Source organism: Nilaparvata lugens, chromosome 5 (genome assembly GCF_014356525.2).
Source record: "Nilaparvata lugens isolate BPH chromosome 5, ASM1435652v1, whole genome shotgun sequence".
NCBI lineage: Eukaryota > Metazoa > Arthropoda > Insecta > Hemiptera > Delphacidae > Nilaparvata > Nilaparvata lugens.
Window position 1 is genome coordinate 9,447,369 of NC_052508.1, and position 15,117 is coordinate 9,462,485.

Here is a 15,117-nt window from a genome sequence, read left to right on the forward strand (position 1 = left end):
AATTTCATATGAAAGAGGCTTTCTATATGAAGAACTGGTTTCTCTAGAATGTATACAATCTGTAGTTTTCTCAGGAATAGTTGCTAATTACAGGAATAATTGCTAGCTGGAAAGGCATAATGCGACACAGCTCATGATCTTTTCTTGTATATTTAGATAAAATTAACTAGTGATTAGGTACATTGTTTTGATAATAGTTTTTTGAAAGACGAGGTTTCCACTAAATCATCAATTGATACTCTTGTAATCTTCCATTAACTGTATCAATTATTCCATTAACATTGAAAATATATTGTTGGGGAATATCGAATAAGGGACCGTATCTATCACTTGAAGCTATTAAAATACACAAATATGACTCCAGCGTTAAACTCTCATTATTGGAATTTTCCACATTCAATTCTTTTTAAACTTACACAAAGTAAAAGTGAGACACCAGACTGGCGAAATTACGACAGGTGATACAAATTGAAAGTTGAAATGATGCTGTTGTGCTGAAATATTCATTTATAATTCCCTAAAATAATTAATTTTTGAAACTACACTGCATCTTCTAAGATTGCGTAGTTATAAAGCGATATATAATTAGCATGAGATTGGTTTCGTTGTGATTACACCACCTAATGACTCCAAGATTCTGAAAGTGACATCATGAAATCAATCTCGGAACTCAGACAGATTGATAAAGAAAGAATATAAATAGCCTGTCCTCTGCAATAATTACTACTAAAACCGTTAGAACAATTCAATCCAGATTTTTCATTACAACCAAAACCGTCAGGACAATCATCCCCCTCTTTTTAATCCAGATTATAGCAATACTTTCATCTGATTGCCTTTGAAAATAGCAAATAGCAGTCTATAAGTAGCCTATAAAACAATGCAAACTTATCGAAGGATCAATGAAATGCTACAAAAATGATTCTGTAAAAATGTTTTATTTCAAGGACTTTTTATCAATTCTCCTGGTTTGATTCCTTGAATAGATTATACATATTTGTATTTGCTCTATGACGTTTAATCCAAATGAAATAACTTCTCGATTGATAATAATACCTAACATCGAAATGCTTTTCATTCAATTGCGGGTCATTCCAATTTTCACTGTTTCATATCATAACATGCTGTAATATCAACTTCAGTCGCTCTAGATTTCAAAGAGCAGAGAGCATAATTTGTCTTGTAACTTTTCTAGGTGACTGACTTTCAATGCAAATAAATCTTCAAGAAATCACAAGGTCAGAAAACGTGCGATTTTGGCAAATGCGTGAAAGCTCTAAAAACGAAATTCATTTTCGCGAAGAATGACATTTCAGCAAAATATTAATAATGCAGAAGCCTTTCCTGTCATTCTTTGCAAAGTGTTTCACCTTCAACCTTCATAACCTTTCGGCGTATTGCATACTTGTGACACACTAAACATGTTCTCTGTTAAGTGACACAATTGCATAAAATATTCTAATTCAGAAAAAATTGCAGCAGTGTGTGGAAGGCCGTGTGCTGATATAAGACACAAAATTTAGTACTTGCAAAATTTGCAGCTGCTGTGTGGACATGAATGCTGATATTAGACTTAAAATTTAGTGCTTGCCTTACAAGTTACAACCATAAATGCTAATATTAGACACAAAAATAAGTACTTGCCTTACAAGTTACAACCATAAATGCGAATATTAGAAACAACATTTAGTACTTGCCTTACAATTTACAACCATGATTGAAGAGATTTGACATGTTGTCAAAAAATCCACTTTATTTCAATAAAAATTATTATTTCACAGGGGCATGGCTTTCGTGTGTGTTTACACATCATGAGCTGTAAGTTAGTTAATTAATTGGATGAAGAATCAAGCTATAGAAGAAGATTAGAAGAAGAATTAAACTATAAATGATTATATCGAATCAAATCTATTTATTGCCAACGACAAGTATAGGCCACGTCATAAAATAGTATCTATTTATCTATATCTGATTATAGACTATTTTTAAACAATAGTTTAAAACTATTTTGAATGTAATTACATTCTATACGAGACGGATAATGCAAGAATATTTTCTTATGCTGAGATATACGAAGATATAGATATATATAACCTTTTGGTATTTTATTTCTCCATTCTTACAATGTTCTTTGTTTCAGTCTATAGTGTGGTCCACGTTATAATTGCAGTGGATGAAGAATATACTGTATTTCCATTCCAGTAAAAACTCCGTATAACGAAGGATATTTTCAAAGAAGACATCCCCTTCAAAGTAAGATGAAGATAATAATTTTCATAGCAACCAACTTGTTCAACCGCTTTTCTATGAGAATCAGAAATTTTTAAACTATGAATGATTATATCAAATCCGTTTATTACCAACGATAAGTATAAAATAAGTTTAGGCCACGTCATAAAATAGTATCTGTTTATCTATATCTGATTATAGACTATTTTTTAAACAATAGTTTGAACAACTTGGAATTATTGCTTAATTGAACATTTACTCCAGCAATTTGAAACATGACAACTAGTTTGGATTTAAGAGTACAACAACTACTGTACATTTTAAGCACACTAGGAGGAGTACTTGACCTTCCGGCAGTCGCGCTGTTGTAAAAAGTACATTTTTAAAGTACAATAGTAGAACTATTGAATGGGGTGGTGTCAGTGAATGAGTCACCTATGCATTCCAAAACTTTTCCCACATCACTCCACTGAGTTGCAGTATCAACCGAGCAACGGTTCAGTCTTTAGGTGTCATTTAGTCGCGACAGTGCATAAGTCGCACTGTGCATAGGGAATGACTGTATACAGGAACTGTAAACGAACCAATAACACAGAATTGATGGCTATGCTTGATGTACCTTATTGGGCTATGAAATGGTAATCATCCAAATGTTCATAGGCGTAAAATAATCCAAGAAGATGGGAAAAGTAATAATTATACAATTAATTAATATGTTTTGACAATAAACAGAGTACATAACATTTGTATAATTGGATGTTGTACAAAATACAACACGCGACTGCTCGTGTGATTGAGTAGGGCGCGACTACCGGAAGGTTAAGCAATTTGAGGGCATTTAAAACGTAACCACTTCAACAATTTGTAGGTACTTAAAACTCAGACACACTCCCACAATTTTAAGGCATTTAAAACTAAGACACACTCCAACAATTTGAAGGCATTTGAGAGTCAACCAAAGAATACACTTCTCAACAATTTTATGGCATTTAAATCTCAATTTGAGAAACACAATACAGCAATTTGAAGGCATTTAAATCTCAATTTGAGAAAGACACACTTCAACAATTTGAAGGCATTTAAATCTCAATTTGAGAAAAACACAGTTCAACAATTTGAAGAATACACTTTTCATCAATTTGGAGGCATTTAAATCTCAATTTGAAAATGATACACTTCAAAAATTTTAAGGCATTAAAATCTCAATTTGAGAAAGACACACTTCAAAAATTTGAAGGCATATAAATCTCAATTTGATAGAGTCCCACGTTATGAAGCTATTGTGAGAAGTTGTAGATTGCAATTCCTTCACAGATAATACGATGTTTCTGGTATTTATAAGAGCAGTCTCTAAATTCCCTCTTTTGCGAATAAATTCACAAAAAATTAAGGCCTTCCGGCTCGCAAAATTACTGGGTTCAAACCTCAGCTCTAGCTCAGTGGTAGAAACATGAATTTTATAAATACAAATAATCACCATAAGGTTCAAGGACCAGGGATTGATAATTCTTACCGCTGCTTCTATGAAGTTCTTGAAGAATACCAGTAAGGAAATTAAAAGAATATTTGATGACTGATTATCAGTAACCATGTACCACTAGAGAATAATCAGGACCAACTATAGTTGTTTCTAGTTGATTCTTAAAACGCTCGTCGTGAATACAAGTATTCACCAATATACCCTTTCAAAATTCCTTAGAACTTACAACGCCAGTTCTTGAAGCTCTCTGGATCCTTATATGATATAACTGGAACCTTATTAATATAATTTCTTAATATATTTGTTCTGGCTGATGAAATGAATATCATCAAAGGATGATAAATATTGAGTGCTCTGAATAAGGTTAATATTATTTGATTCTATGATTTTAAGTGCTGCTAAATATTTGTTGGTACCAAAACAGCTCAAACTATATAACACGAGATGAGTTAGGATATAAATAAAAATTCTATAAGTTTGTATGCTGACATAAAACACAGAATATATTCCCATAGAAAAAATGTGCATAAAATATTCGATATAACTATAATTCACTTAAATAATCTACTTTTAAAATCTGAATAATTATCACAGGCTTTGCTAATATTCACAATAATGAATTTCAAATTCATAAATATATTATATTTAATACTGGTACTTAGACTTCCAATCAATATAAAATTCTGCAGATAAAAACCTGTTCGGTCTATAAGTTTGATATGATATGTTTTGTTCAATAAACAAAATTAATATTTAATAAATTAATATTCGAACATGAGATCTCAGGGCTTTTAATATGAATTCGGGCAGTGCATGGAAGTAAGCTTCCTACATATAATAAATAAATTTATAAAATGTTCTTGTGAACTATGTGATATTGTTCAACACGTGGTGACTTTTTATTTTAACTCTAATTAATTGGAATAGCGCTTTTTTATTAATTATTACCCCACTGAACGTAGACAAATGAGCTCATTTGGTTTGACTTATCACTCACTGACTGAAGTTCTGGATGTTCTCGTGGATTGAATTAATTATTTCCAATAATTAATTAGGTAGGCTCCTTTTCGTCACTGCTGGGCTAACGTGTGATCCAGATTTTTATAAGTTTCTTTCGAATTAAAGCTATTTTTATGGGAATCTTTACAATTACGAACTCTTTGACAGCACTGAGTTCACAAACAATTTACATTCAACAAACATACATTACATTTAAAAAAGGGTTTGGCTTAATAATTCGTTAAAAAATTTTTAAAAGGAATAAGAAAAGACCCTAAACTCCATGTGCATCCTCTCGAGTTGGGATCTTAAGCCAGAAGAAAAAGGTTTTCAGAAAAATTTGCTTCTTCCTAGAATAATTCTATAAGCTACTCTCTGATTGGCCCTCAATTTAATAGACTCAATACAATTGGTTGCCTTGGGAATCAGGGCTTCCTCGGCTTTATAATAGAAAAAATTTAATAAAAGAAGTTTTTATACAGATATATGGGGTATTTATCTTAAATTGAATTCATAAATAAATCGTAACATACGATTTTAATAGATAATACATTTAGTTTTTATATGAGTTTTTTATACTCTTGATTTATCATGCTTTTTTAGATTATAATAAATATTTATACAGAAATAATAGTTATTTGTATTTCTACACATCGACTTCCTTTAGTATACATAATATATCCTTTATGAGTGAATTTTATATGATTCAACCGGTCATATGGGTTGATCGAATAATCAGCTGATTCATTCAGTATTGGTTCGGATAATTATCGATTTATCCAAGATCGACTAATTCTTTTCAAAACGTAAACAAGTAACTCTAACCTCAATGTTCATGCATTTTATTTTATTTTTTATTTTTGTAATCCGCCAATAATAATTATGCCGCTTTATAATTTTTTGATCTTACCAATGAGTTCTCATAATTATTAAATCACAATAATACATATTTTCTTATCGTTGTTGATAATGCTATTACTCCTAATCACTAATAATACTTGATTTGAGTTGATTTACTCTTTAGATAGGTCTAACCTTCTTTCCAATTTTATAGTTCTATTACATTTTATTGGCTCATTTAGAAATATTTGGTGGTTTCAAATTACCACGTGACACAAAACGCCCTCTGATTTCTGATTTAAAACGACAATTCGAGAATATAATATAAATTTTATGATCCAGTTGGTTTTGGATCAGAAATCATATATGTTACAAAGTCTGCTAATAACTCTACTGAGAATCTTACCTCCTAACAATTCAACAACATATACAACAATAAATAAATTCAATTCAAATACATACGCCTTACATCGGCCAATCTCCTTCTACACACAATACACAATATAAACTATCTCCTCCTCCATACATAATATAAATCTTTTTTCTAATCCACGCTCTGCCCTCAGGCCAGAAGCACATTTGAATGTTGGTGCAAAATCATTGCCAACCTAACAAACTGATAATTCTCCGACTTGCAGAGTATAACATATTTTCTCCCTCAACATAGAACAGTGACTTGTACATTTTCATTTCATTCTCTTGCAGAAATTGGGCTTTGTTTTCATGTAATGGATATTTTTAAAGATAATCTTTGGTAGGTTTTATCAACACGAACTTCTTATTCCTCTAATACATTGAGACTTGGGATTAATGCTTTTGGTGGTAACTATGCGGTTTGATCATTTGGCGGATAATTTTAATGATTTTCTTAATAGTTTATACATAAATAATAATAATATAATATTTCTATAATATCTCTACATGCAATTCACATTTATATGACACTTGATCTTCTTATTCGGGGTATCAACTTTGATGATTTAATAGGCATTGACTATTCTGGTTTTCGTAGTGTACAGCTGGTTTACGTTGGCTTCGGCTTGTCACTTGTCGCCATCTTGATGTTTCTTCCTGCTACATGAAGGTAAGTTGGCTTTTTAACATTAGAAGTTATTTATTCTCTTGTTTCATCAATAAGAAAGGTGTTAAAAAATGGTTTCTAAATTTTTTATTTCTTTATTTTCAGGTGTTGTTGTTCGAAGTGGATACTCGTCTGCGAAATAAGTGTGTTGCCTGGTGTTTGTTTGGTACGTATTTGTTGACAGGTAGATCCATGAATCCAAATATTATTGTTTATATTCTTATCGCTTATTGTCTCGATAATACGGTTTGAGATTAGAAATATTTTCTTTTGATTCTGTAAATAATCTGGCGGTTTTGACGACCGGTTCTCTATCAGCTCTCTTATCCTGGCTAGCCTAGAGTATTTACTTGGTGTATTTTGAATCGTTCTGAGTTTCAGATTAGCTTTGAAAATTTTAGAACTGATTCTCTCAACATAAGACACGCCCTCATTCATCAGTACTTTAATGATATTTTCCTTAATTGATATCGCAGCCATAAATATAATAATACTCACAAAATAAATCAATGCATTTATCGTGTTTCTCACAACATAACCTTTCCACTCATCAATAGTAGTTTCATTTAGTAATAATAATACAATATTTTCTATCATACCTACAACGCAGTCCTTTATCCATATCACAGCCATAACAAATAGTATACAATATATCAGAACATTTATCATTTCTTTAACAATATAATCTCTCAACATGTAATAGTCAGGTACTTTCACTCTCTTATTATAATTTCTTATTTCTTTTAATCTTATTAAACACTTTCCATCCTTTATCAACCTCCATAAATAGTCCACTTTATTATTATCATCCCTGCATGTTTCAATCGTAGTTTTCCTTTCAGTTCTGTTTTTAACCCTGTATGAATCCATATTAGTCCTTCCAGTAGCTCCAGTTTCATTCCATTTATTATGTCCATTTTGCCGGTCACATCGCTGATCTTCTGCTTTAAAGCGGATGTGCCGCGGATGCATGCCGTCGATCTCCGGTCCTCCATCCTGGTTTCGGTCCGGTGTCCTCCTCGGGCGTTTGAAACGGGCATGCGGCCGGTATCGTCGCGCGCGGTACTTCTTTTTCTTCCGCCTGACTTTCCGCCTCCGGGCCTTGCGGTGCATGCCTCTTTTCTCCTGTAGTCGGTCATGCAGTCGGTCGTCCGGTGTCTGCCTCGGGCGTTTCCGTCTCCGGGCCTTGCGGTGGGCGTTCCTCCGATCCTGCATGTTGTCCTCCCGGTACTCACTGGTGTCTTCCTTCCCATCCTTGGTGTGCCTCGGTGTGGTCGATTGATGCGCGGGTGTAGGCTCGGTGCGCGGATGCTTGGTGGTGGTCCTTTGATGCGCGGGTGTGGCGTTCAAAACGAGTTCATCGCATGTGGGCTCCATATTACATAATTCCTCTACTGTAACCTGGTGTTCCTCGGTGGCGGGTTGCTCTTCCTGCGGTGATGGTTCTTCAGTGGGAAATATAAGGCTCAAGAGGGATTGATGTTTACAGGGCGTTTCAAGTGCATGGCGGGCGGCGGTTTTGTGTGGTAGGCTGTCTTGTATGGGCTCCTGTGTGTCTGGTGGTGGGTCATTTGCATGTTGATTTTGTGTTGTCCTTGTTGTATGTGCTATTGTATAAGATGTATTTGTTTGGTTATGATTTTGTTTATTTTCGTCCTGTTTTGTGAAGGTTATTTTCCGTTTATTATTTCTATTCCAGTGATCTCTGTTATCATAATATGCCTCTTTGTGATGCTGTTTACTGTTTCGGTATTGAAACTTATTTCTATAATTATTATCAAATGATTGAACTCTGTTATTATTTTCAGTATACTTCGCTCTTTGCGCATTTGCTCTAGCATTTGCTATATGATTTTCATTATTACTGTTTTGTTTGAAATTACTATTTTGCTGATTAAAATTTCTTGCTTGTTTATTTATATGATTTGGCTCAGAAGTAGCTGATTGGATAGAATGTAAATGTTCTATCAGTTCTTCACAACTGGAAATCGAAGATACTGCCAGTGTCATACGAACATTGAAAGGAAGCTTTTTTGTTAATATGTGGACCAGTGATGAATCAGCTAGATATTCGTCTAACTGATAGTTTCTATTCATCAAATCTGTTATAAAATCAGTGTAGGATTGTCCATTTCTGCTATCATAAGTGCATAAAATAATTTCTGATAATGCGTCCATCTGTTTACATTTGCTCCAATACTGTTGCAGGAACTGGGAGATGAAGTCCTCCAGGCTGTTGATATCTCGCATCCGGCTCTGGAAAAACATCAGCGGCTCGCCAAGTAGTAGACTGGACAGTTGGAAACGCCATACTAACCAAGAGGTGGGTATCAGTTCCTGAATAGCTTTTATTTGATCTATGAATGGTCGGGGTTGCATATGACGGTAGGAATTATCAAATTTTCCAAGACTTTGAAAAAGTTGAGTGCCGTTTACTGCTTCATTCGGTGTATACTGCACTCGACTGACCGGGATATTTTCCATACGTGTCTCTATTCTGGAGACTCGTTCTTCATTTGCGATCCATTTATCATTCATAATTTTCTTATGTGTATTCACTTCATCATACAATCCGGTTAGCTTCAACTGCTGTCCGCCTATAGCATTCTCCAACATGCCGTATCTCTCACTTGATTTTGCCCCCTCCTCCGCTAAATTTGCTATACATGCCTGCACGTTACTTTGTTCCTTGACTATTTCTACTATTTTCTTATTATTTTCCTCCACTTTCGACTCTATCTCGCCCTTATTTTCTAACACCTTTCCCATGACCGTTCCCATGATAGCGGTGCCCAGCTCCTTACCCAATACGTCCACCTGTTTTTCAACTTCCTTTGGTACGTCATCCAACCGTTCATTTATTTGACAGGTGACATCATCTAGACGAGTTTCTAGCTTTTTGATAACTGCAGATTGAGTATCTATTTTTGTATCTATTATATTTCTCACTTCCTCCCTGAAGCTAGAAAATTTTGCATCCATGGTTTTAATACCTTCTTGTACAGTCTTGGTAATATTTTCAGTGATAGTTTCACTATTTTTCTGCATAGCTTCCCGGTTTGCCTTCGCTTCATTGTCCTGTCTTGCTAAGATTTGACTGAGCATGAGTTTGAGTTCGTTTGTAGAATCATTTGCCATAAGATTGGTAATGTAACCGACTGAAGAGTCTAATGTTGTATTGCGTTTTTCCAGGTTGGTGGCGGATGGCGGTTGACTGGCGATATCGGATGGCGATTGGGTAGCGGCATTCTCCGTTCCTTCGGCGACGCTTGGAGCGATCTGCGGAGACGCCGGTACCGGGTTGGACGCCCTCACTCCCTCATCCGGACTCTCATCGGACTTACTCGCATCGACGACGTTATCAATCTTCGTAGAAGACAATTGGGCTAAGTTTTGCGGGTCGAAACTGATGGAGCATATGCTGCCTCCCTCTCTCTCTCGTGGGGTCTCCGCTGCATCGTCCTGGGGCTGTTGATTTGCCGGTGTCGTGGCTACATAGTTTTGGGGATGTTCGCTGAAGTAGGAAATTTGCGAGTTAGCCGGCGACTGGTTCATGGTGACGTTATTATGGAAAACTTCGAGTAAATAGCCAAGTGTGTTGCCAAGTCTCAGGAATATTAAAATGGATTCAGTGATAGTGCCTATTCTGGATAAAATTGTGTTGTGTTGAAGTTTCAAGTGTCATATACATATATTACAAAAAGACCTTCTAGTGCTACAGGTACGCTTATCAACATAGACAGATATGGCTTACAAATTACACTAATATAGTTCTTAAAATTTTAATTAGGGTCTTATCCTCCTGAATAACGATAGTATTATAATGCCTCAAATAACCTATAACCCTGGTCAGCATACAATGTCTAGATTCAAAGATCAAAATCAAAATTTTTACTATAACTTTTATGGAAATTTCCATCCAATTTTCTCTATTATGAGAATTATGTTATCAAACTCGTGTGATACAGTTTGTCTGTATTTATGCAGCTTGAAAAATTTTAATTTGAAGAGCAACTCAATTATTTTAGCCAGAAACTTACAATAGATCATCAGATATATCTTGTCGAAACAACTTCAGATTATGTTTCTTGCAGCTTTCAGTTTTATCAATAATTTCATTAATCATTGATAGTAAGATTGAGTAGGTAAGCTTTTCATCATGCTCCACTGGTTGGGTGCCATTGTGTGAAGTTGTGCTCCTGGGGGGGTTATCTCTTATGATAGAGTCCCACGTTATGAAGCTATTGTGAGAAGTTGTAGATTGCAATTCCTTCACAGATAATACGATGTTTCTGGTATTTATAAGAGCAGTCTCTAAATTCCCTCTTTTGCGAATAAATTCACAAAAAATTAAGGCCTTCCGGCTCGCAAAATTACTGGGTTCAAACCTCAGCTCTAGCTCAGTGGTAGAAACATGAATTTTATAAATACAAATAATCACCATAAGGTTCAAGGACCAGGGATTGATAATTCTTACCGCTGCTTCTATGAAGTTTTTGAAGAATACCAGTAAGGAAATTAAAAGAATATTTGATGACTGATTATCAGTAACCATGTACCACTAGAGAATAATCAGGACCAACTATAGTTGTTTCTAGTTGATTCTTAAAACGCTCGTCGTGAGTACAAGTATTCACCAATATACCCTTTCAAAATTCCTTAGAACTTACAACGCCAGTTCTTGAAGCTCTCTGGATCCTTATATGATATAACTGGAACCTTATTAATATAATTTCTTAATATATTTGTTCTGGCTGATGAAATGAATATCATCAAAGGATGATAAATATTGAGTGCTCTGAATAAGGTTAATATTATTTGATTCTATGATTTTAAGTGCTGCTAAATATTTGTTGGTACCAAAACAGCTCAAACTATATAACACGAGATGAGTTAGGATATAATAAAAAATTCTATAAGTTTGTATGCTGACATAAAACACAAAATATATTCCCATAAAAAAATGTGCATAAAATATTCGATATAACTATAATTCACTTAAATAATCTACTTTTAAAATCTGAATAATTATCACAGGCTTTGCTAATATTCACAATAATGAATTTCAAATTCATAAATATATTATATTTAATACTGGTACTTAGACTTCCAATCAATATAAAATTCTGCAGATAAAAACCTGTTCGGTCTATAAGTTTGATATGATATGTTTTGTTCAATAAACAAAATTAATATTTAATAAATTAATATTCGAACATGAGATCTCAGGGCTTTTAATATGAATTCGGGCAGTGCATGGAAGTAAGCTTCCTACATATAATAAATAAATTTATAAAATGTTCTTGTGAACTATGTGATATTGTTCAACACGTGGTGACTTTTTATTTTAACTCTAATTAATTGGAATAGCGCTTTTTTATTAATTATTACCCCACTGAACGTAGACAAATGAGCTCATTTGGTTTGACTTATCACTCACTGACTGAAGTTCTGGATGTTCTCGTGGATTGAATTAATTATTTCCAATAATTAATTAGGTAGGCTCCTTTTCGTCACTGCTGGGCTAACGTGTGATCCAGATTTTTATAAGTTTCTTTCGAATTAAAGCTATTTTTATGGGAATCTTTACAATTACGAACTCCTTGACAGCACTGAGTTCACAAACAATTAACATTCAACAAACATACATTACATTTAAAAAAGGGTTTGGCTTAATAATTCGTTAAAAAATTTTTAAAAGGAATAAGAAAAGACCCTAAACTCCATGTGCATCCTCTCGGGTTGGGATCTTAAGCCAGAAGAAAGAGGTTTTCAGAAAAATTTGCTTCTTCCTAGAATAATTCTATAAGCTACTCTCTGATTGGCCCTCAATTTAATAGACTCAATACAATTGGTTGCCTTGGGAATCAGGGCTTCCTCGGCTTTATAATAGAAAAAATTTAATAAAAGAAGTTTTTATACAGATATATGGGGTATTTATCTTAAATTGAATTCATAAATAAATCGTAACATACGATTTTAATAGATAATACATTTAGTTTTTATATGAGTTTTTTATACTCTTGATTTATCATGCTTTTTTAGATTATAATAAATATTTATACAGAAATAATAGTTATTTGTATTTCTACACATCGACTTCCTTTAGTATACATAATATATCCTTTATGAGTGAATTTTATATGATTCAACCGGTCATATGGGTTGATCGAATAATCAGCTGATTCATTCAGTATTGGTTCGGATAATTATCGATTAATACACTATCACCCTAACAAAACAGTAAAAATTGACAATAATCGACAGTAATCGGCTTGAGATAACAGTAAAAGTTGCGACATAAATTCCCTATACCATGGGATATCTACTTACGCTATTGTTTCTCTATGCTTATACCATAGCCTCCTCTAATTAGAGGAAGCTAAGCTTATACACGTACGGGGTAGGAAAATAATGTTTGACTCATCATCACATCTGAACTACTAGACTGATTAACTTGAAATTTTGCATATAGATTCTTAATTAACCGAGGATGGTTATAGGCCTATTTTCGATTCTTCAATATTTCATTAAGTCAAGTTTTCAGATTGTCAAGTTTTAAAATAGTCCCTTGCGGAGCATGGGTTACCTGCTAGTTTTAAATAAATAAATCATAGGCTGGAGATTAAGCGTACATGAGCCCAAAACTTTAAAATGGGGGCATTGATGATTGGACAGTTTTAAATTCAAGTGAGAAAGAATTTAACCAATGAAAAAATAGTTATTTCGTTGTAACAGTATAAGAGTGTCATTAATAATTTTGTAATTGTGACAAATCATGAGAGTTGAGTTAGAGAGACTTCAGCCAAGTTAAGTTATGTTAGACTTTAGCCAGTTAGTTTTGTAAAGGTGCGTACAGACTTTCGCTCTGCTCAGCAACCGAACGTCACTCGAGCAGAGCGATTGATGATCGACCGGGGAGCAAGAGTGGAACGCGAGAAGAGCTAGAAGAGGTGCGAGTACAGAGCGGTGGCGGAGCGATGGTGGAACGAGGGCGGAGCGTGCGCGGAGCGGGTTGGAGGCGCTTATATCTGTACGCAGCTTAATAGTTATTTCGTTGTGATAGTGAGAGTTGAGTTAGAGAGACTTCAGCCAATCACAAACCAAAGAGGAAGAGGTATTACGTGAGCAGGGCAATACCCAATAGGAGTGGAGCGAGAGGGAATTCAACCAATTACAAGCTGACCAATGACAGAGCAGCAATGTCGGTCTTCTAATAACGACAGCCAATGGGAGTTGAGTAGGAGAGAATTGAAGCCAACCAATTTGTTCAACGTAACAACCGCCGATTTGAGTTGGTGAAGAGAGAATACAGCCAGTCATAACATTTCTATATAATAGTTTATTAGTACATCTATACTATAATAAATGAAAGAACTGGCTTATACACGTACGGGATGGGAAATAGTTATTTGTGCAACTAGTGCGCAAAGTGACAGTTTGCTGCATCGAAAGAAACGTTTACGCCCGAGCCGTAGGCGAGGGCGGAATGGTTTCTTGAGTGCAGCAAACGAACTTTGCGCACGTATTTCACATTAAATTTTTCCTACAGTTACCATTGAATATGAAAAGTGGGTAATTATGGGTAAAATTGCCTGAATAATGTAGTAGTGTTTCAATGGCGGGGGGCAGCTGTGTGGTGTGTGCTGTGGTGGCACTGTGCTGTCGCTGTCCTTGGTTATAATATCTACTTAATAATTAGCGCGTTGTGCTTGGTTGCACCTCTGCTCACTATAGCAGCCACAGCAGTCACTGTTACCAACTTCATTTTGATTTTGCTGCACTGGTGCTCCATATAACCTACTAACTATTTTGCGTTGTCATGCTGCAAATCTGGAGTACGCAAAGTACTCACTTTGCGCACTAGTGCGGAAAAGTGATTTTTTGCAGCCTGCAATCAGTGCACAAATGGTCACTTTTCAGGGTATCTGTAGGAAAATTATGTTTTCCTACAGTTCGTTGAAAAGTGGCCATTGCTGCACTGATTACAGAACGCAAAGAATCACTTTTCCGCTCTAGTGCGGGAAAAATTTTTCTGCACTCCAGATTTGCAACATGGCAACGCAAAATACTTAGTAGGTTATATGGAGCAACAGTGCAGCAAAATCAAAATGAAGTTGGTAACAGTGACTGCTGTGGCTGCTATAGTGAGCAGAGGTGCAACGAAGCACAACGCGCTAATTATTACATTATATATTATAACCAAGGACAACAGTGGATGACAGCGACAGCCGACAGCCACCACATTCAGCACACAGCCGCCTCTTCATTCAAACACTACTACATTATTCAGGCAATTTTACCCATAATTACCCACTTTTCATATTCAATGGTAACTGTAGGAAAAACTTAATGTGAAATACGTGCGCAAAGTTCCTCTGCTGCACTCAACAAAACATTCCACCCTCGCCTACGGCTCGGGCGTAAACGTTTCTTTCGGTGCAGCAAACTGTCACTTTGCGCACTAGTTGCACAAATAACTATTGAC

The 15,117-nt window shown here is 35.0% G+C and overlaps 2 protein-coding genes across 37 annotated transcripts in view; one reads left to right on the forward strand and one right to left on the reverse strand.

Moving 5' to 3' along the window:
- The window catches only part of LOC111045692 (Down syndrome cell adhesion molecule-like protein Dscam2), a 460,637-nt gene that overhangs the window by 378,471 nt on the left and 67,049 nt on the right, over positions 1 to 15,117 (reverse strand). The window lies entirely within an intron of this gene.
- On the forward strand, positions 8,833 to 12,696 carry LOC111063314. The gene is made up of 2 exons (XM_022350997.2): positions 8,833 to 8,952; positions 9,822 to 12,696. The coding sequence occupies exons 1-2, from the start codon at positions 8,848 to 8,850 to the stop codon at positions 10,017 to 10,019; spliced, it is 303 nt and encodes a 100-aa protein (XP_022206689.2). The 5' UTR covers positions 8,833 to 8,847; the 3' UTR covers positions 10,020 to 12,696.